This window comes from Giraffa tippelskirchi, chromosome 11 (genome assembly GCF_054371585.1).
Source record: "Giraffa tippelskirchi isolate mGirTip1 chromosome 11, T2T-mGirTip1v1.2.pri, whole genome shotgun sequence".
NCBI lineage: Eukaryota > Metazoa > Chordata > Mammalia > Artiodactyla > Giraffidae > Giraffa > Giraffa tippelskirchi.
The window spans coordinates 145,617,564-145,638,589 of NC_137285.1; the positions used below are offsets into that span (position 1 = coordinate 145,617,564).

General features: G+C 60.7%; 1 protein-coding gene across 2 annotated transcripts; it reads left to right on the plus strand.

The window, feature by feature from the left end:
• Positions 1-271: 271 nt before the first annotated feature.
• On the plus strand, positions 272-20,996 carry MAPK8IP1 (mitogen-activated protein kinase 8 interacting protein 1). Of its 2 annotated transcripts, none has more exons than XM_081538342.1 (12): positions 272-621; positions 13,414-13,519; positions 15,426-15,737; positions 17,215-17,296; positions 17,431-18,243; positions 18,384-18,459; positions 19,205-19,377; positions 19,629-19,738; positions 19,840-19,956; positions 20,048-20,118; positions 20,251-20,349; positions 20,725-20,996. In XM_081538342.1, exons 1-12 carry the CDS (start codon positions 521-523, stop codon positions 20,795-20,797), a joined length of 2,133 nt encoding a protein of 710 aa, XP_081394468.1. In that variant the 5' UTR covers positions 272-520; the 3' UTR covers positions 20,798-20,996. The 2 variants fall into 2 exon arrangements, with proteins under 2 accessions (XP_081394468.1, XP_081394469.1); XM_081538343.1 differs by lacking the exon at positions 272-621 and adding an exon at positions 11,928-12,274.
• The last annotated feature ends 30 nt before the right edge of the window (positions 20,997-21,026 follow it).

Genomic DNA, 21,026 nt, shown 5'->3' on the forward strand with positions numbered 1-21,026 from the left:
ACTGCCTTTGTCTGCAGCGAGGGGGTCATCTCGGGTCCTAGGGACCAAGATCCCGCCATTCGTTACCCCATACCCGGGCGCTAGGCCTACCCCAGGAACAGAGCCCGCAGGGGCACAAGAGGGCTTTGCGGAAGGGGAAGCTGTTGTTATTACTGCGTGGGATTGAGGGCGGGGCGGGGCCAAACTCGGGGACCGCGGGGCTGAGACTTCAGCACCTTGGAGAGCGCGGCGGGGCGGGGCTCTCGGGTAAGGGGCGGGGCGGGGCGGGGCGGGGCGGGGCGGGGCGTACCCAGGCCCGGCCGAGGACCCGGGAGCGCGCTCGGAGGCGCTCGCGCCAGTCCCGAGAGCGGCGCGCGGTCTGGAGCCGCGCCCTGCCCTGCGCAGGTGCGCCCGCCGCGCAGTCCCCAGCCGATCCCCTCGGCGGCGGCCTCTCGCCGCGCCCGCGCCTCCTTCCCCGCCGCCGCCGCCGCCGCCGCCTCCGCGCCGCGCTCCGCCCGGATGGCCAGGGCTGTGCGGGAGAATGGCGGAGCGAGAGAGCGGCGGCCTGGGCGGGGGGGCCGCGTCCCCGCCTGCCGCCTCCCCGTTCCTGGGGCTGCACATCGCGTCGCCGCCCAATTTCAGGTGAGGCTCTCCGGCCGCCGCGCCCCACCCTTCAGCCTAAATTGATCTGCCCGGGCTGCCCGCCGCCTCCCCCGCACCCGCCCCGCAACACACACTCATGGGAAACCGCAGAACGAGAGGGCGGCGTGGGGATGGGGTCTCTTGCCGAACCCCCGTCAGCCTCAAGTCTAGACTCATGGCCGATGCATATCCGCGGTGCGGCTCTCTCCGCCATTCCGTGTCCGAGGCGAGGAGATCCTGAGCTGGAACTGGAGGAGAGGGCGCGGAGGCCGCCTTCTCCCCGACTTTGGAGCTGCGGCAGGGCCTGGGGTCCGCGTTGAGTTCCTGCAGGAGGCAGGAAGCCTGAGGCTTTGCCTGTGCCCAGTCGGAAGGCTCATGAATAGAGGATGGCACCAGGTTGGGGCGACTTGGTGCTGGAGAGTCGCAGGCCCCTCCCCCAGCCCTGCCTGGCCGGAGGGGCCCAACTCTCAGGCCTGGCGTGGCCAGGACCTTCCGAGGATTGGGACAAGCACTGACCTGGTCACGTGCGTGTAGGTGCCGAACCGAAGGCTCAGCCTCAGCCCGCGAGATCCGAGGCCCGGCTGTGGGGAAGGGAGTCAGGGTTGGAGCCCCCAGGCGTAGCCAGGGATTTTGGTGGGGTGGGTCCTGCTGGGGTGAGTACCCGGGATCCTGATCTGAGCTCCTCCTTCAGCTCTCTCCCTGCCCCCAGTCTGGTCTTAGGCAACTGGGAGGTGGATTTCAGAGAGGTGGCAGTGGGTGTTGTGGGGGTTGGGATGGACATCCCTCCGTCCTAATTCTGGTGGGTTGGAGAGGAAGGAGAGGAGGGGTTACCGCTCCAGAGCCCCCAGAAAGAGGCCTCTGCATTCCCTATTGTTCCTCCATTTAATGAGCTGGCGCCTGCCCCTCTCCTGGGGCCGCCACCCCCGCCAGGCCCCAGCTGGGCTCCAGCGCCAGCCCCTCTTCTTGACCAAGGGATTGCTGGCTCCCCGGCCCCCAGGTGGACAGGGTCCTCCAGGGATCTCTAATGGCATCATCATCAGGACTAGAAATCTCCCAGAAGGCCCCGAGCTGAGCTGCCAAAGACCAGATGGAGGAAGCTCCAGGGCTGGGGGCTTTGCGGTTCGAGCCTCAGAGTAAGAAGCCTGAGGTATGAGACTCACTCCACCTGCCGTGGACTGCGCCGCCTTCACACCAGTGCTGCCCTCCTTCCAGGAGGCCCCTCTGTAGTGGGAGAGCACAGCCCTCGGACAGACCTGGACTCAAATCCTGGCTCCACCAGCTTTCTAGCTGCCTGACCTGGGCAGCTTTTTTGTCTTTCCTGAGTCTCATCTGTTGATGAGCTAATTCATATTGATTCCTTAATGTGTATCAAGCTGGCACTCAACAAGTGTCACCCTCCAACCGGCGGGCGTTGAGATGGCTCATTCCTGCTCGGGGCATGTTTCGGGGCTGGCTGAGGTCTCCCTCCCCACCCCTCTGGGCGTCAGGATGGGCCTGCCCATTTTGTAGATGAGGAGACTGAGGTTCAGGAAGGCGGGTGGCTTCCCCGGGGCAGTCAGGTCCTGAGGCTGCGTGTTGAGTCCACTCTACCTTCAGGCCCTGCCTCTGGCCCAGAGGACAGCTTGGCCTCCCCCAGCTGCTTCCCCATCCCCAGGAGAGAGTGAGTTCCATCCCTCCCTGCCCCTGGCCTGCAGGTTATCCTGGACGCCTTAGGGACGGTAACTGACAAGGAGGGCCCGCTGGTGAGTGTGTCCAGCCCTGGGCCCGGTGGGTGAGGGTGGCACTATGCCAAGGCTGAGCGTGGGTTGGCCCTCCAGGACACCAGGGCCTGGCTGTGGAGATGAGGCCCCCGTGTGTGAACAATAAGGCCAGTGTCTCCGGCCCCCAGGGCCTGCCCTGCCAGCTCCAGCAGCCCCCGCTGCCCTTTCCCCTTCCCGCCTCTCATAGTTCTTAGCTCGGCTGATGGAACCCTGGGTGGGGACTGCTCCCCTGTGGCTCTGGCCTGGGTTTGAATCTTGGCTCCGTCCTCTTAGCCATGTGCTTAGAGTGGGTGCCGAATGCCCTGGGCCTGTTTTTTCTCCATGATGCCTACCTGGACCCCTGCTCAGGGTGCCCTAAGACATGGATGAAACAACACGCGTTGAGTGTTTCAAGGGCTGTGAAGAGCGATATTCACGTAGGGCTGTTCTTGTGGGTATTATTGTGTGTGTGCACGCATGTGTGTGCTCATGCATGAATGTGTGTGTGTGCACGTGTGTGTGTGCATGCGTGTGTGTACCCTAGCACCACTGTCCACTTCCAGGAGGCACAAGAAGTCAATACCTAAACTTCGATTTGCCTAATGCCCGCCCGGCACAGAGTAGGTGTGCAGTAAGGCGTTAGTGGTTTATTATTTAGTTGGGGATGCAGTTGGAGCGTTCAGAGAAGAACGCTGGAAACCCTGCCACTTGGGAGGCCTTTGCTTTGTCCAGACGCTGTTCTAAGCACTTTTTGTGCAAGAGCGCCTAGTCCTGCCCAGAACCACATAAACAGAATCTTGTTGTTATCCCCACTTTGCAGATGAAGAAACTGAGACGGGAAGAGGTAGATAAGTGGCAGAGGTCGAGTTCAGAGCCACCCTGGGAAGGGAGGGCCCAGAGGGGTGATGATGGAGGAGTTTGTGGAGGGGGACATGTGGTGTGGATCTGAGGAGGGCGAGCATTTATTTGTTGAGAGTTGGTGTAAACAAGCTTTTTTTTCCCTGATTCTACAAATGCTCCAACCATTTACTGGTAATTACCTTTTACTCTGGTGTGGGAGAGGGATTTTCACTTATTTCACAAACTTCTGTATTCTTTGAGTTCTTATTTTTACCATAAGCATAAGTTACTTCTGTCACTTACAAAAGAATAAAAGAAAATTGAACAGTAAAGTGATACATGTTCATTTTAAGGAAATTCTGTGAGAGAATTTAGAAGCAGCGGCGGATTCCTTGAGCTAGGTGATAGGAGGAAGGGGGGGCAGTGGGACAGTCCGCGTGAGAGGCTCGTGGGGAGTCAAGTGAGCGGCCGCCCGGGGTGTGCGGAAGGGGGCGTGGATGAGACGGACCTTAGAGACCAGCTCGTCCAGCCCCCCACCCCCTTACTTAGGGGGAGACAAGAGAGGCTGAGCAGGTTCTGGAGAACACACGGCGAGCTGCAGCGGAACTGGGGCAGCACTGGGTCTCAGGACTCGGGACTCGATGGTCATGTTCTGGCCGCCATGCTGCCTGGGGGCGCGGGAGCCGAGGGCCCCTTACTCATCTCTTCACAGGGTTCCATGCACTCAGCTGTTCTTCGTTCAATCAGCAAGAACTTGCGGGAATTCCCAGTGGTTAGGATTGCACACTGACACTGCTAGGGGCCTGGGTTCGATCCCTGGTCGGGGAACTAAAATCCTATAAGCTGTGCTGCCCGGTTCCCCACCTCACCCCCAAAAAACCCCAAGTACTTGCACTTTGCCAGGCTCACTGAAACAGTCCGGAGGCAGAGACGAGGGCCTGGCCTGTCGTGCGGGCGGCAACATGGTCTATATAGTCGGACAGACAGACAAGGCCTTACCAGACAGGCGGTAGGTGAGCTGGTGACTCGGGTCAGGGGCCTGGAGGGGCCTTGGGTCAGGGCAGGGTCAGCTCAGCGCAGGCTTGGGGGGCGAGTGAGGGTCACCCAAGAGGAGGGGTGAAGAGGGAGGGGGCTGACAGGGCTGTGACACCCAGGCTGGCACAAGTGTGGAGAGCGGGCGTGCAGGGACACAGAGGCCCTGTGGGGACCCTGGCCTGTCCCCCCACAAGCAGGGGAGCCCCCAGAGGTCTCGGGAAGGACAGGATCAGATGGTGCCTCGGCTGTCCGATCAGGAGTGGACCAGGAGGCAGGGAGGCCACTGGGAGACCGGCCGTCAGGCCGGTGTGGACGGGGCTCAGGGGAGGGACATTTGGAGGGTAGATTAGCCCACTTGGGAGGGAGCGGGGCGGGGGGCAGAGGCGTCTGGGGTGAGGCTGGGTCCCGAGGAAGGGGGTCCTGTGGGAGGTGAGAGGCTTGGCGGGCGGGGTGAGGAAGTCACTTGAGGCTGAACCTGAGGTGGCTGATTGTGGGGGGGGACCCAATTAGAGGGTTCAAGCAGGCAGATGGTCTGGGGTCTGGAGCTCCAAGGGGAGGATGGGGCTGGGGCCACAGACCCTGGGAGTCTCCGCTCAGAGAGCAAGCGATGGCCTGAAGCCTCAGGAAGAACATCGTACCTGTGGGGACAGAGTGAAGGGAGAGGCCGGGAACCAGCCACATTTGGGGGGCAGTGAAAAGCTGTTGCTGTTGAGGCCACCCCAACCCGGGCCCTGGGCAGCACCCCCAGACGGCTGCAATGAGCCTCCAGTACAGGAGACAGAACGTGGACTCTCCTCACACAGCCGGCTGTGGCCAAGGCAGGATTTCAACCCCACTGGTTGGATGTCAGAGCCTTAAGTTGGCCTCTGGATTCCCGGGACCCCAGGGGGCCCCACAGGGGCTCTTGCGCGTCCAGGGCACTGACTCTGGCAGCCGGCCCTGCTCTTGGATTCATTCAAGAAATCTCTAGGCGCGTCCACCGTGGGCCTGGCCTTATCCGGCACCAGAGACGCAGGCAGGGCTCTCATGGAACGCTGCTTCTAACAAGCGTTGATTTAGTGCCTGCAGTGTACGGGGCCTCAGGCTTCACGGGCGGAGCAGAGTGAGGGCGGGAGTCAGAGTTACCTCAGGAACCCCGGCTCTGCGAGGGGTGGGTGCAGGGGGGTGTGGCCCAGAGCGGACGCGAGGAGAGCCCCCCCAGATCCCACCACGTCCCACAGCGGTATTTGTGTCACGGTCTATTCCCGAGTGCGAGTCATCACTGGAGCCACAGGGAGACACGTTCTGTCTTCTGCTCATTGTATTAGTTCCCATTTTCAACATTAACCCACGGACTTGATGACGTTCATCCCAAAGAGTGAGCAATGCTCCCTCCGCTGGAGGACCCCACATGCCAGACTCGGCCGTGGTTTCCATTATGAGGACACACTTCCTTGTGTAGAAAGGTTTTTCCATGGTTGGGATGGTTTCCTTAGGATAGTTTCCCGAGAGTTGAGTCACCAGATCCCAGAGTTCTTGCTCCCTATCAGCACCAAAGTATTTAAACAGATTAGATCCTTGCTAGAAAGCATCACTACGAACAAAGCTAGTGGAGGTGATGGAATTCCAGTTGAGCTATTTCAAATCCTGAAAGATGATGCTGTGAAAGTGCTGCACTCAATATGCCAGCAAATATGGAAAACTCAGCAGTGGCCACAGGACTGGAAAAGGTCAGTTTTTATTCCAATCCCAAAGAAAAGCAATGCCAAAGAGTGCTCGAACTACCGCACAATTGCACTCATCTCACACGCTAGTAAAGTAATGCTCAAAATTCTCCAAGCCAGGCTTCAGCAATACATGAACTGTGAACTTCCAGATTTTCAAGCTGGTTTTAGAAAAGGCAGAGGAACCAGAGATCAAATTGCCAACATCCGCTGGATCATCGAAAAAGCAAGAGAGTTCCAGAAAAACATTTATTTCTGTTTTACTGACTATGCCAAAGCCTTTGACTGTGTGGATCACAATAAACTGTGGAAAATTCTGAAAGAGATGGGAATACCAGACCACCTGACTTGCCGCTTGAGAAACCTGTATGCAGGTCAGGAAGCAACAATTAGAACTGGACATGGAACAACAGACTGGTTCCAAATAGGAAAAGGAGTACGTCAAGGCTGTATATTGTCACCCTGCTTCTTTAACTTCTATGCAGAGTACATCATGAGAAACGCTGGGCTGGAAGAAACACAAGCTGGAATCAAGATTGCTGGGAGAAATATCAATAACCTCAGATATGCAGATGACACCACCCTTATGGCAGAAAGTGAAGAAGAACTAAAGAGCCTCTTGATGAAAGTGAAAGAAGAGAGTGAAAAAGTTGGCTGAAAGCTCAGCATTCAGAAAACTAAGATCATGGCATCTGATCCCATCACTTCATGGGAAATAGATGGGGAAACAGTGGCTGACTTTATTTTTCTGGGCTCCAAAATCACTGCAGATGGTGATTGCAGCCATGAAATTAAAAGACACTTACTCCAGTACTCTTGCCTGGAAAATCCCATGGATGGAGGAGCCTGGTAGGCTGCAGTCCATGGGGTCTCTAAGAGTCAGACATGACTGAGCGACTTCACTTTCACTTTTCACTTTCCTGCATTGGAGAAGGAAATGGCAACCCACTCCAGTGTTCTTGCCTGGAGAATCCCAGGGATGGCGGAGCCTGGTGCGCTGCTATCTGTGGGGTCGCACAGAGTCGGACACGACTAAAGCGACTTAGCAGCACTCCTCGAAAGGAAAGTTATGACCAACCTAAATAGCATATTTAAAAGCAGAGATATTACTTTGCCAACAAAGGTCCGTCTAGTCAAGGCTATGGTTTTTCCAGGAGTCATGTATGGATGTGAGAGTTGGACGGTGAAGAAAGCTGAGCGCCGAAGAATTGATGCTTTTGAACTGTGGTGTTGGAGAAGACTCTTGAGAGTCCCTTGGACTGCAAGGAGATCCAACCAGTCCATCCTAAAGGAGATCAGTCCTGGGTGTTCATTGGAAGGACTGATGTTGAAGCTGAAACTCCAATACTTTGGCCACCTCATGCGAGGAGTTGACTCATTGGAAAAGACCCTAATGTTGGGAAGGATTGGGGGCAGGAGGAGAAAGGGACGACAGAGGATGAGATGGCTGGATGGCATCACCGACTCGATGGACATGGGTTTGGGTAGACTCCGGGAGTTGGTGATGGACAGGGAGGCCTGGTGTGCTGCAATTCATGGGGTCGCAAAGAGTCGGACACAACTGAGCGACTGAGCTGACTGAACTGAACCCCAAGCAGGGGCTTCCCGGGGGGTGTTAGTGGTAAAGAACCTGCCTGCCAGCACAGCTGGGCTTCCCTGGTGGCTCAGCTGGTAAAGAATCCACCTGCAATGCGGGAGACCTGGGTTCGATCCTTGGGCTGGGAAGATCCCCTGGAGGAGGGCATGACAAGCCGCTCCAGTGTTCTGGCCTGGAGAATCCCATGGGCAGAAGAGCCTGGCAGGTCGGGCACGAGTGAACGCAACCCCAAGGTGGGTGTTCCTGTGGGACTTCTTTCTTGGGTTGGATTCAGTTTCCAGTGAAGATGACCCCAGTGTGGACATGGTTGAGAAAGGAATTCCAGACCAGAGGAGAAAACCCAGCCTGACCCCAGGGTCCCCTAGAGCTGGGGGTGGGATGGAGAGGGGACTCTGAGGGTGAGGCTGGGCCTAGCACCCCCCACTCTGCCGTCTCAGCCAGCATCATCTTCCCAGAGGCCCCCACATCCTACCGCAGACAGGCGCAGGCAGGGTGTGGGGCATGCAGGAAGTCGGGCTGAAAAGGGAACTGGCTTTGAGATTTCCGAAGGGGAAATCTAGACAGACCTGGGGACGTGCCAGCGTTTCCTTCACTCAGTAGCAGTCACTAAGTACCTGTCGCGTCAGGCCCCCAGTGACGCCACCCTCAGGGGCCAGCTACCTCTAAGGGGAGCCCACCTCTGGTCGCAGAGCCCACAGGGAAAATTCCAGCGACCCCCGCCCCAGGACGCCAGAAAGAGGGACCTAGGCCACAGCAGGGCTCTTTGGCCTGACAGGGAGTGAGAGGCTTTGTTATGGGAGCCAGTGGGGCAGGAGCCTAAAAGTTGGGAGAGTGGGAGGTGGGGGCAGGATCCACAGGTGAGAATTTGGGCCCTTTCCCCTAAGCATGGGGGAAGCTGTCAGGATTCTGAGTTGGGGACAGGCGATAAGACCAGACTTGCATTTCATATGTTGGTTTTGGTGGCTCCTCGGAGAATGGCCTGTAGGGGAGCCCAAGGGAGGTGGGGAAGCTGCTGGGAGTAGGGCAGCCCAGGCTCGGGTTTGAGAACCCCCTGGGCAGCAGCGCTCAGCTCTCAGAGGGCGGCAGAGAGACAGGCGGGACCCCTGGCCCGCAGCTGACCCTATCACGGCGGGGTCCCGTGAGACATCGTGGCCGGGGTCCCAAGGTCAGTCAGCTGGCACCCTGACCTGCCTCCCCAGGAGCCAGGAACAAGAAGACAGGAAGAGCCTCTGGGCAGCCAGATGCCTAGCTGGGATTTGGCATTGCTCAGCTTGAAGCCTCAGCACTTTACCATTTAACCCTGGCTTGGCAGCCACGGCTAACTCCGCCTCCTCCCGGGTGGAAACAGCAGCTTAGAAAGAGCTGCCATTGGTGGAGTGCAGCGAGCAGGGAGATATGACTGACGGCACATGGCAAGGGAAAGGCCGTGAGGTAAACATCGAAACACAAGAGGCTTGTCTGTCCGTTTAGGGGAGCTGGGCTCAGGCGGGGGGAGCCTGGGGGCGGCGCTTCCAGAGGCCAGTGAGGAGCCAGAGGGGAGGACGGGGACGCCAGAGTGGGAGGCGATGAGGTTAACTCAGAAGAGGGGGCCTGCGTGATAAAGATTGATGCCAAAGGTCAGGGGGGTCTCGAGAGACCAAACCCAAGCCCTAGAGTCACCAGAGGTTAGTGTGGATGAGACCTCGTGACCCGTCTCACCCGAACGGGCAGCGGGTCTGAGTGATGAGGGCAGCTGCCTCCAAAGGGCCGGGGTTCCCAGATCTAGAGGCGAAGCCGGGGACCTGACCTGTGGCGGCTCTTGTGGTTCAGCCTGAGCTGTCTTCTGGTGCTCCGGGGGCCGGTTTCCATGGGGAAGGTGGGTGAGTGGGTTCAGGAGGGGACCTCCCTCCTTCCTTCCTGCTGCCACTGCCTCCCTCCCCTCCGTCTTTTCCTTCCTCCTCAAGGAGCTGCCCTCCTTGAACTTGGAGGGACCAAGGGTCTGTCTGGCTTTCCCTCCACAAAGGGTCTCCTGGGGCTTCAGCTGAGAGGCCCAGAACTCCTGGTGCCTGGAGAAGCAGGAGGAAAGGGCAGGGAACGGGGTGGCGGAGGGGTGGGCAGAGGCAGACATCGTGGGCGGTGGGTGTGATTTGCAAAGACTCCAGGATCAGTCCAGCCCCTGATCCTTGGTCGGGACGTCCTCACAGCACCCTGTAATTTACACACACGCCACTCAGTTACGTTTACCAGCACCCAGATAGGGGGGCTCGTCTTACATATGGGGAAGCTGCAGACCTATGGCATCTTCTGTCTGAGCCTTAGTGTTCCTTATCTGTAAAATGGGCAGAATAAAATCATATTCCAAGGCTGGAGTGAGGATGAAGGGAGACGCAGAGCATAAAGTAGGTTGGTGGCCAGGGCCCAGCAGCCACTCAGGCGACAGGGTGGCTGCTCCTCATAAGGGAAGGAGGCGGGATTTGATCTCAGGCCTCCTGCGTCTGAGCCTGGTATGGCGGCCTTTCCACCATCTTGCCTGGCTTAGGGGTAAAAAGTAAGATTGAGGAGCCCCGTGAACCCGCCCCACTAGAGCCAGGGATGAAGTGCGGGCTGTTGAGCCCCAGCGCGGGGCTCTGTCCACCGCTGCCCTTGGTGACCCGCATTCCTCATGTGTAGAGAGACGCTGTCCCCACCCGCCCCCCAGACCTGCCTCCCTGGAAGTGAGAATACCGGGTGATGCTGAGATCGGCTGTGTAGAAATGAGCTGAGAAGCTCCGGCCCAGGTTCAAGCCAGACCCTGCTGGTCTGCTGCGAACACTCTGGTCTGAGAGGAGCCGTGGAGGCTGAGGCTGTCCTGGACAACCATCAGCAGACACATACTGAGTGCCTGGTGTGTGCAAGATGACCTCGCCAGCTCTGCCCGCCAGGCTTTGCTGGGGGCAGTGGGGGTGGGGTTCTTTATTCTTCACCTGCTGAGTACAGGGTGGGGGTGGGGTGTGAGCTCTGTCTACTTTGGAGCCTCCTGAGAGGACAGGAAGGGAGCTTGATGTGGGCCTCTTTCCCTCTACTCCTTCACACTGCCTTCCCTCCACGCACAGGGTGACACCAACCACAAACAAGAGGAATGACAGGGACCAGTGAGCGCTGCCTGGAGGGCTGTGAGGCGCTGACACCCGGGGACCAGGAGGGCTTCCTGGAGGAGGGGGCTTAACCAAACCTTCTCCCGGCAGGCACAGGTTGAGAGCCTGCCATGTGCTTCATCCAAGCTCTGGGTTAGACTCTTGGGAGGCAAATGCAAGAGACAGGCTGTCACACACAGAGTCGGCAAGAGCAAGAAATCTTAGAGTCGCGGGCAAAGGGTGATGTTTCTTCTGCCTCATCGTGGTGGGTGCGGGGGGAGCAATGTGCAGGCATGGGGAAACTGAGGCAGACAGGCCAGGGCGGAGGCCTGGGACTGCAGAGGCAGGAGCTAGGCCCGGCTGGGCAGTGAGGACAAGAATATGCAGATGTGTGCGGGGGTCCCAGGCCCCCAAGGGTCGTCTGAAGACATGTCTGGGTTAGACTCCCAGTGGTCCTGCTGCTGCCTGGTGCCAGCTGAGTCCCAGGGGTGCCTTCTCCGTGACGGGCCAGGCTGCCAGTGTGTGTTCCCCATCTGCTTAGAACCACTGCAAATGGGTTCTCAGCCCAGGATCAGAGATGCCACCCTGCGCCAGACTAAGCAGGGCTGCCCTGGCTTCCTCCCCAGCCTACCCCTACCTCCACGCCCTCCCCTAGCCCGGGGAACCTACCACCCTTGGGCTCCAGGTCAGAAGAGGCCTTCAACAGCACATTGTCCATCTGGCTACCTCAGCCCGTCAGAATCCTTCCAGGGGTCTTCCAGCTTCTACTGCTGCCACCCCGCGGTGCCAGGAGGCTCTTGGGCCTCCAGGCTGCCCTTCCTGCCCTGCTCAGGGAGATCACACATGACCTGCCCTTAGCCCTGGCCTTGGAGCCTCCTTTGCCTCCAGGCACTTCCTGGACGGAAGGACAGAGCCCTGAGGAAGGGGGCCAGGTTCTGTCTGAACCCAGGTGGGCTATAGAAGCAGCTTAGACCCACCCCAGGCAGCGCTGTCTGCAGAAACCTGCCTGATGAGCTGCGGGGGCTGATCATCCCTTTGTGGAGAATTTTGGAAGCACAGCCCCCCACCCCCACCCCCGTCTCACCACCAAGAGCCCTAATTGTGCTGCTGGCCCTTTAAAAGCAGATCAGAGGCTGGCTTTTGGGGGGAAACAGCCCAGATTTCTGCCATCTGCGTCCAAGCCTGGGCCAGGGAGGGGGGGCCACCCCAGGCCCCGACAGGATCGGGGCATTGGAAGGGCAGGTGGAGCCCGGCATTGATTGCAGTAACCTGATCCCGCAGGGGAGGCGGCCGCGACAGCAGCGGCTGCGAAGGGCCGGGGGAGGAAGCTGCCTGCAGCTGAGGGCTGGCGGGGCAGAGCTGGGGTCGGCAGCCAGCCGCTGCCTCCTCTCCCGGCCCATCTATTTTTAATGAGCTCCCCAGGCTTCTGCAGCGGGCTGGACGCAGAAAGGCAGGCCCAGGCAGCGGAGGCCGGAGGCCCCAGCCCTGCCCCGAGCCCTGGCACCACCCCCAACCCTTCTGGGCATGAGAGGGCGGCCCTGGGTCCCCGCAGCCCCCCGGCCGGGCAGGGCTCTCCATGCAGCTGGTGCTGAAGATGGATTCGAGCCCAGACAATGACAGCTGGTTGGAGGATCAGTGGGAGCGCTGGTAGGGGTTTGGGGACCGGTGTGGGGGAGGGGGAAGCTCTGGGGCGGCTCCACTGGGCTCCGGGTCTCTGTTTGGTTGGGTGGAGGCCAGAGGCAGGGGGTGTGGCCTCCTAGGACCTCCTGGGGCTGAGCCCACCACCTCTCCTGGGTGACCTTGGACTAGTGGGTCTCCATTCTCTATGCCTCAATCTCCTGGTCTTCTTGAAGAGAAGACTCAGAATTCCCCCCAACTTCCTTAACAGAGTTCTCCCACTGTCCCATCCTCACCAAATCGGGCAGATACCCAGGGCTGGGGCTGAGTAGGGGCTGGCACAGCCCGCCACTCTGGGGTGGGGGTGCAGGGCCAGCCTGAGGGGAGGGGATCCTAGTACAGCCAGTTTAGAGACTCCATGCTTTGATCTGTCTCCTGAGTCCAGGACACCTCCGGCTTATCCCAGCCCCGCCATGGGCAACCTCCTGTTCAGGGCCCACATGCCAGGCAGGAGGATTTTGTGTTTGAATTGATGAGACCAAGAACACAGAATAGGGGCACTGTCTTTCCTAGAACAGGATGAAACTAGATTGACACCAGGTTCCCCTTCACCTGCTCCCAGGGCTTCCTAGGCGTGGGACTTCCTGGGCCGGGGACATGGAGCACTCCTCTGAGCTGGGGCGGGGCCTCTGCCAGCACCCTGGGTTCTGTCCCCGAGGTACACAGGGAGCCCCCAATCCTGGCCTCCCTTGGAGTCTCTTCTTGATGCTCTTGCCTCCTCCATGAGTGAACTGGAGTCAAGTCAATGCCTTGACTCTGGGAGCCATTTCTTTGGCAGAGCCAAGGCTCTGGCCAGTTGGGCCTTCTAGGCACAGCCTCCGGGTTGACAGCAGGGGGGACAACTCCCAGCCAGGAAGAGCTAGGGTGACCCAGAGCCCTCCCTTCCACTCCTTGCTGGGAGACCTGCCTTTTGATCTGAGCCCCAAACTTGCCCTGCCTGTTCAGTACCCTTTGCACTGATGCAGGCAGACCTCAGGTCCTATCCTCTGGGGGCTGTGATATGTCTTCGAGGGGCTGCCCCTCAGAAGAGGTATGGGGGAAGCATCAGGGTCCTTGGCCCACTGCCAGCAGTCCCCTGAGTGGTAACTTTGGCTTCTTGTCCACACCAGGCTTACCCATGACATCAGCCTGGAGGAGTTTGAGGATGAAGACCTCTCCGAGATCACTGATGAGTGTGGCATCAGCCTGCAGTGCAAAGACACCTTGTCCTTACGGGTAAGGGTGGGGTGGGCAGGATGGGAAGGGACAGGAGGGAGGGATACCCTGTATCTAGAGGGGCTCTCGGGGTCGTGTGGCACTCCCATCTAAGGAAATAACATGCAGGACAATTCTTGGCACATCTTGAGTGCTCAGATTTTTTATTTATTATGTATTTATTTATTTTGCCAGGGGCAAAGGCAGGAGACAGCTCCCTCAGCTGTCCGCAAGAAGGGAGAGAGCAGGAAGTCTTGAGGCCTAGGACAGTAGCAATTAGGACCAGAATTAAGGGAAGGCTCAGGACTACCCTAAATCCTCTCCAAAACTGTCTTGGCAGAGGGCCTGAGGCAGTGCAGGGTGGAGTCCAGTGGAATCTGCAGTGCTTTGGGGCAGGAGAAAAGAGCCAGGGCACTCCCTTGGCTACCATGGCACCGAACACACCACACAGCCTTGCGGACCTCCCCCGGCCCACTGTCCTAAAGGTCCCTCTGGAAGGTTAATCAGCATTGCTGCTCTAGGCCCCCATGGCTTTGCCATAGGACAAATGGCTCTCTCAGCTGCCAAAGGTCTGAATCCTGCCTGGAGGGAGGTCCCCAGCATCAGGGGAGACCCAGTCAGACAGAGATCCCTCATGTCTTTTAAGAACAGGGAAAAGGGGCCACGGGCCAAGAGATGGAAATCAGGCATGCAGCTAGGTTGCAGAGCCCAGAGTTTCTCTTAGGCCCCAGGAGGGTGGGTGGCTGGAGTAGACATGCTGTGGGGAGAATGTTAGTAAAGGAGAGCCGCAGTGTGAGTTGGGTGGGGTGCCTCTGTGTTGACCTCCCTTTGCCCCCAGAGATTCTGTAAGTCCTTCTAGGCAAGACGAAACCGAGAGGTGGGCAAACCCTGCAGTATGCTGTACCCCAACCCCCACCCTCTGGCCAGGCCTAGAGGGGATGGAGGCAGAGCCCACTTATTCTGGACTAATACAGCTTCTTTAAGGTCATTCATCAGTTTGGGACTCCCACACCATCCTCTTGGCTGACTTGTAGGAGCAGAGCCTTGGAGAGGGTGGTCTTTGCAACCAGTGGACCCTGAGACGGGTACTAGCTCCGGGTGTACCCTGTGGGGCCTTAGCCAAGCTCCAGGGGGGCTATCACGTTTTCTTGCCAGTAAATCCTCGCCTCTCTGGGAAGCTGGGAGGCAGTTAACTGGTGAGGGAATTGGGAAGAGTCAGGGGATCTGTCCAAGGTGCCAGGGAGTTAATGGCAGACCTGGAACTAGAACGGAGCTCTAGACTGTCAAAGTTAGGCTCGCCCGAGAGAAGTCCTCAGGTTGGAGGGTCCTCAGCCTGAGGACGGAGGAGGGTGTGGATGCCACTGCCTCGTGCGGGTACTTGCAACTTGCTCCTCCCCGCCCGGCATCCCTCTTTCGGCCACGCTCGGGTCCTCCTGTCCGCACTGCGGCCCTCCGGGCTGAGACTGATTCCTGAGTTTTCCTTACTGCCCACTTCAAAAACTAACCCGGGTCTCCATCCCTGTGGGGCCCTGAACTCCTCGGCGACCCCTCCGTCCCCATGGCAACAGCGGTGACCTCACTCTGGGCACGGTTTACTACTCGGGTGAGGTCACCGGCCGTTGCCAAGGGAACGAGGGGGGTTGCAAAGAGTCGAAAAGCGGGGGACCGTGGGGGCGGGGAGCGGTGTGGACTGCCAAAGGTGCGGACTGACATGCGGAGGAGGCGGCGGCCTCGCGCGTCCTCGAGGGTGCGGGAGAGCACGGCCCCCTCTCGCGGGGCTCCTTGCCTCGCTCCCTATCTCCCCCTCGTTGCGGCCGCGGAATGGGCTCGCCTGCGCCGGGCGTGGGGCGATGTGGCGGGCGGTGCTCGGCCGCCTGGGCCCCGCCCCCGCCCGGCCCCCTGACGCCCCTCCGTTCGCGCCGCGCAGCCCCCACGCGCCGGGCTGCTCTCCGCGGGCGGCGGCGGCGGCGGCGGGGCGAGCCGGCTGCAGGCCGAGATGCTGCAGATGGACCTGATCGATGCGGCGGGGGACACTCCCGGCGCCGAGGACGACGACGAGGAGGAGCGCACCGCGCGGCGGCCGGGAGCGGGGCCTCCCGAGGCCGAGCCCCGCCAAGAGACGGCGCCCCGCGGCCAGGGTCAGGGCCAGGGCCAGGGCCCGGGCCCGGGCGGCGGAGACACGTACCGGCCCAAGCGACCCACCACGCTCAACCTCTTCCCCCAGGTGCCGCGGTCTCAGGTGAGGCGGGGGCGGGGCCCAGGGGGCGGGGCCGCGGGGCGGGGCTCCGGCAGGTGTCCTCAGGGTCCCGGCGAGGGCCGCGGAGCCGGCAGGGCTGCGCGAGTCGGAGAAGTCTCCAGCCTGGTGATGCTTGGAGTAGCTTTCGGAGGGGGAGGTCCCTGGAGAGGTGATCGCTGAAGGCAAGCAGAATCCACCCTAACTGAGGGGCCGAGTGGTCTGGCTGGGTTTGGAGCCTCGAGGAGACGTGGAAGGGAATGCAGGGGCTGAGAGGGGCGGGGAGAAGATGCTGCTGGAGAGGGAAGTAGGGGATTAAGAGAACAGGGGTTGCCAGGGTGTCGGGGTTCCTGGTGAAGGTGGGGCAGAAGCAGGGCCTGGAGGAAAGGGCACGTGAGGTGGCTGCGTGGGGAAAGTCGGGGGAAGTTGTGAGGAGTTGGGGCTGGGGAGCAGCCGCCCCTTTGAAATTCGGGCAGCTGGGAATTCCCGGGAGGCAGGGAAGAGAAATGGGAGGCCGAGCTGCTGGGCTGAGTTGGGGGCCTAGGGCCCCTAGGCTGGGTGGCTGGATGCCAAGGAGGGTTGAATGGGGTGGGGGAGAGCCGGCTGTGGGCCATTGTCTCCCAGGCCCAGTCTGGGGAGGTTCAGAGAAGCAGCTCTGGGAGCTGGGCCTGTGGGTGGAGGGTGCAGGGGCTGCAGAGAGAGAGGATCCGTCCCTTTCCCAGGATCCTGTCTGGTGGGTTTTGGTGGCCAAACTCATGAATGTGTGAGCCTGCGAGGGTGTTCTCAGGGGAGGGGGCTTAAGGTGTCTGTGGGGAGCCTTGTATATAGGCATTGTGTAGAGGGGTTCCAGGGCCCGGAGAAGGTGGGTTGTGTGGCCTGGAGATCTAGGAAGGAGGGCCTCTGACAATTACATCTGTCATTCCTTTCATGTGCTCCTGGCAGGGAGGGGTGGGGGAACTGTGTTCTGGAGCCAACGTTTGTAGGAATCATGCCAGTCCCCCAGGCCAGCTGCTGGGCAGATCCTTCTTCCTGCCTCTTTGAGGCTCTACTAGCATGTCCCTGCCCCTTCCCTAGGCCATGGCTTCCCAGGCTCCAGGGGAGTTGGGCTGGGAGTGAGCATCTTCCCTGTAAACCCTCCATGTCTGAGACCCCGGGGTCTGGCTCTGGCTCCCCTCCCCACTCCCCACCACTCATGGTGGCTGTTGCCACTTTAGTTGAGGCCAATGAGAGCATCTCCCCGAGGCCTCAGCCAGCTTCCCTGAGCCGAGGGGGTGGACTGTCCCACGTCAGCAGCCCTGGCGAGGAAGGCTGTGACTTGCCACCCCTCCTGCCTGTGCCAGGGGGCTGAGGGTGGTGGTGGTGGGGCAAGGACAGCAGCAAATGGCCTAGGGCTGGCCTGCGGGGGGCGGGGCAGGGCCGGGGCCTCCCTGTGCCGGGCACTGTTGAGCGCCTCTGTCACAAGGGCCTTTTGTTCCCTGCACAGGACACGCTGAATAATAACTCTCTGGGCAAGAAGCACAGTTGGCAGGATCGGGTGTCGAGATCATCTTCACCGCTGAAGACAGGTAAGTGGGGACCCTTTCCCTTGCTGAACCCCAGCGTGGTCAGCGATGGCCCCAGAGTCTGCTGCAGGCCCCGCGGGGCGGCTGGAGGGCCCGGTGAGGGCACCGCCTTCAGCCCCACCCCGCCTGCTCTCCAGGGGAGCAGACGCCTCCGCATGAGCACATCTGCTTGAGCGATGAGCTGCCGGCCCCCAGCAGCCCCGCGCCCACCAAGGATCGAGGCACCTCCACGGACAGCCCCTGCCGCCGAAGCGCCGCCACCCAGATGGCGCCTCCCGGTGGGCCCCCTACCGCCCCCCCGGGGGGCCGGAGCCACTCGCACCGAGACCGCATCCACTACCAGGCGGACGTGCGGCTGGAGGCCACCGAGGAGATCTACCTGACTCCGGTACAGAGGCCCCCGGACCCTGCCGAGCCCACCTCTGCCTTCCTGCCGCCCGCCGAGAGCCGGATGTCGGTCAGCTCCGACCCAGACCCCGCCGCCTACCCGGCCAGTGCGGGCCGGCCACATCCGTCCATCAGCGAGGAGGACGAGGGCTTCGACTGCTTGTCGTCCCCGGAGCGGGCCGAGCCGCCAGGGGGAGGATGGCGCGGGAGCCTGGGAGAGCCGCCGCCGCCTCCGCGGGCCTCGCTGAGCTCCGACACCAGCGCCCTGTCCTACGACTCGGTCAAGTACACGCTGGTGGTCGACGAGCACGCACAGCTGGAGCTGGTGAGCCTGCGGCCATGCTTCGGTGACTACAGCGACGAGAGCGACTCGGCCACCGTCTACGACAACTGCGCCTCTGCCTCCTCCCCCTACGAGTCGGCCATCGGGGAGGAGTACGAGGAGGCTCCCCGGCCGCGGCCCCCTGCCTGCCTCTCCGAGGACTCCACGCCCGACGAACCCGACGTCCACTTCTCCAAGAAGTTCCTGAACGTCTTCATGAGTGGCCGCTCTCGCTCCTCCAGTGAGTGGGCAGCAGGGAGCTGCCGGGGGGACCTGGGTGAGGTGTCCCCGGGAGGCGGCCGCAGGTCCATCTGGTCAAGGCATTAGGGCTGAGCCCGGGGCTGGGACCATCCTCTCCCAGCTTGTCCCCCTCGCCTACAGGTGCGGAGTCCTTTGGGCTCTTCTCCTGCGTCATCAACGGGGAAGAGCAGGAGCAGACCCACCGGGCCATATTCAGGTAAGAGCTGAGTGCCCCGGCTGTCCAGGCAAGAGCAGGCCACACCCTGCTGGCCTGCACCACCACCACGAGGCCTAAACCAGCCCTCCCACTCAGCCCCGGGAGGACAGTGTCCACCCTCTAGGAACCTGGAGTTCAGACACAGAGTGGATGGTCTCAGAGTGATGTGTTTGCTGCCAGAGCCCAAGAGGGTGCCCAGCGGACACCCCTGACCACACATGAAAACCTGCCAGCCCCTCACCCTCCCCCGCGTGGAAATAGTCACCTCCCATGACCCCTCACTTAGAACTTCCCTGTAGCTCAGATGGTAAAGAATTTGCCTGCAATGCAGAAAGCCCGGGTTCAATTCCTGGGTCAGGAAGATCCTCTGGAGAAGGGAATCGCAACCCACTCCAGTCTTCTTGCCTGGAGAATCCCATGGACAGAGAAGCCTGACGGGCTACAGTCTGTGGAGTTGCACAGTCGGACACAACTGAGCAACTAACACTACTACCACCATGACCTCTCACAGTTTACCTGTGGCCTTGCTCCCTTGGCTGTGGTTTCCTCAGTGGCAGATGCATGCATGACTGACCTCAGCCCTCTCCTCCCGGCCCCAGGAGTGACGGGCACACGGATGCTGTGCAAATGTTTACTGAACCAGTGACGCCTATGTAGCTCCCTGACCCCAGAGCAGGGTGGGGAAACAGATGTCTGGTTGAAGGGGCCCAGGCGGTGAATTCCTCCGGGCCCTCGCTGGGGACAGGTTTGTGCCTCGACATGAAGACGAACTTGAGCTGGAAGTGGATGACCCTCTGCTGGTGGAGCTGCAGGCCGAGGACTACTGGTACGAGGCCTACAACATGCGCACGGGAGCCAGGGGCATCTTCCCTGCCTACTACGCCATTGAGGTCACCAAGGAGCCTGAACACATGGCAGGTTAGTGTTCCTTCCCCCGCCCTGGTGCCCCGGGGCCCCCACATCAGCCCCGCCCCCATCGCTCCTGGGCAGACAGGTGCTCCAGATCTCAGCCTCCCAGGGAGGGGGCCCAGCAGTGGTGACTTCAGATCCATTTCTCAATCGAGAACGCTGAGGCCCAGACCAGGAAGGTCAACTCTGGGGGGCCCGGGGGGCAGGGGCGGTGACCCTCTGTGGGTCTGCTTGCTCCTCATTCCACACTTGCTTTCCAGCCCTGACCAAAAACAGTGACTGGGTGGACCAGTTCCGGGTGAAGTTCCTGGGTTCAGTCCAGGTCCCCTATCACAAGGGCAATGACGTCCTCTGTGCCGCTATGCAAAAGGTAGCCGCTTCCGCTCGGGGAGGGCGCCCACCCCTGGCCCGGTACCCCATCCTCTCCTGGGGAGAGGGACGCCAGCCTGACATCCCGTCCTGCACCCACAGATCGCCACCACCCGCCGGCTCACCGTGCACTTTAACCCGCCCTCCAGCTGCGTCCTAGAGATCAGCGTGCGGGGCGTGAAGATCGGCGTCAAGGCTGACGACTCCCAGGAGGCCAAGGTGACGGCCCGGGGCCCCCGCTCTCCCGCCAGACTGCCAACCTGTGCCCCCGCGGGCTGACGACCACCCTCTTCTCTTCTCCCTCCTGTAGGGGAATAAATGTAGCCACTTTTTCCAGTTAAAAAACATCTCCTTCTGCGGATACCATCCAAAGAACAACAAGTAAGACCAGAGGGGAAGGGGGCGGAGGTGGGCATGCTGGCTCAGGGTGCTTGCGGTCCAGCCCCAGGCCTGGCGTGCGCCCCAGGGGCCCGAGCCCCCATCCCACCCAGACGGACTGCTCTCCCTCCGCAGGTACTTTGGGTTCATCACCAAGCACCCTGCTGACCACCGGTTTGCCTGCCATGTCTTTGTGTCTGAAGAATCCACCAAAGCGCTGGCAGAATCTGTGGGGTGAGTATGTGCGTCCTGCAAGCTCCCAGCCCTGGCCTGAGGGCCTGAGCACACTCCTCAGGGAGGCCTCAGCACCCTCCAGTCCTCCTAGCGCCTCTGCACCGCGTCCTCGGCTCACGGAGCCGGAGCCGGGGTCTGGAGGGAGGGCTGGGCGGTCCTGCGGTCCTCACTTTACAGTCGCTGGGCCCTTTCTTCAGTTGCAGTCTTACTCAGGAAATACCACGTGCAGAGAACAGAGCCGAGCAGCTCTGACCGGGGCGGGGGTGGGAAACAGAGCCTGGAACAGAGCGTCGGGGACCCCGACGCTCCAGGGTGAAAACCCCGGGGAGATCCTGCCCCTCGCCAGTGACTCCTGGGTGTCTGCCTGCCTCCTAGGAGAGCATTCCAGCAGTTCTACAAGCAGTTTGTGGAGTACACCTGCCCCACAGAAGACATCTACCTGGAGTAGCAGCAGAGCCACCCCGCCCTCTGCGCCCCTGGGCCAGGGCCAGGACAGCGGGCTGCTGACAGGACATGGCACTGCTTGAGGGGGGCACCTGCCACCGCCAGAGGAGGGGAAGCAGGGGGCTGTTGGCTGGGGGTGGGGGAGGGCAGGGCCTATGGGGAGAGGCAAACGCAGTCTATTGTAATATATGGGGTTAGATTCATCTATGGAGGACGCTGTGGGCTGCCCGGGG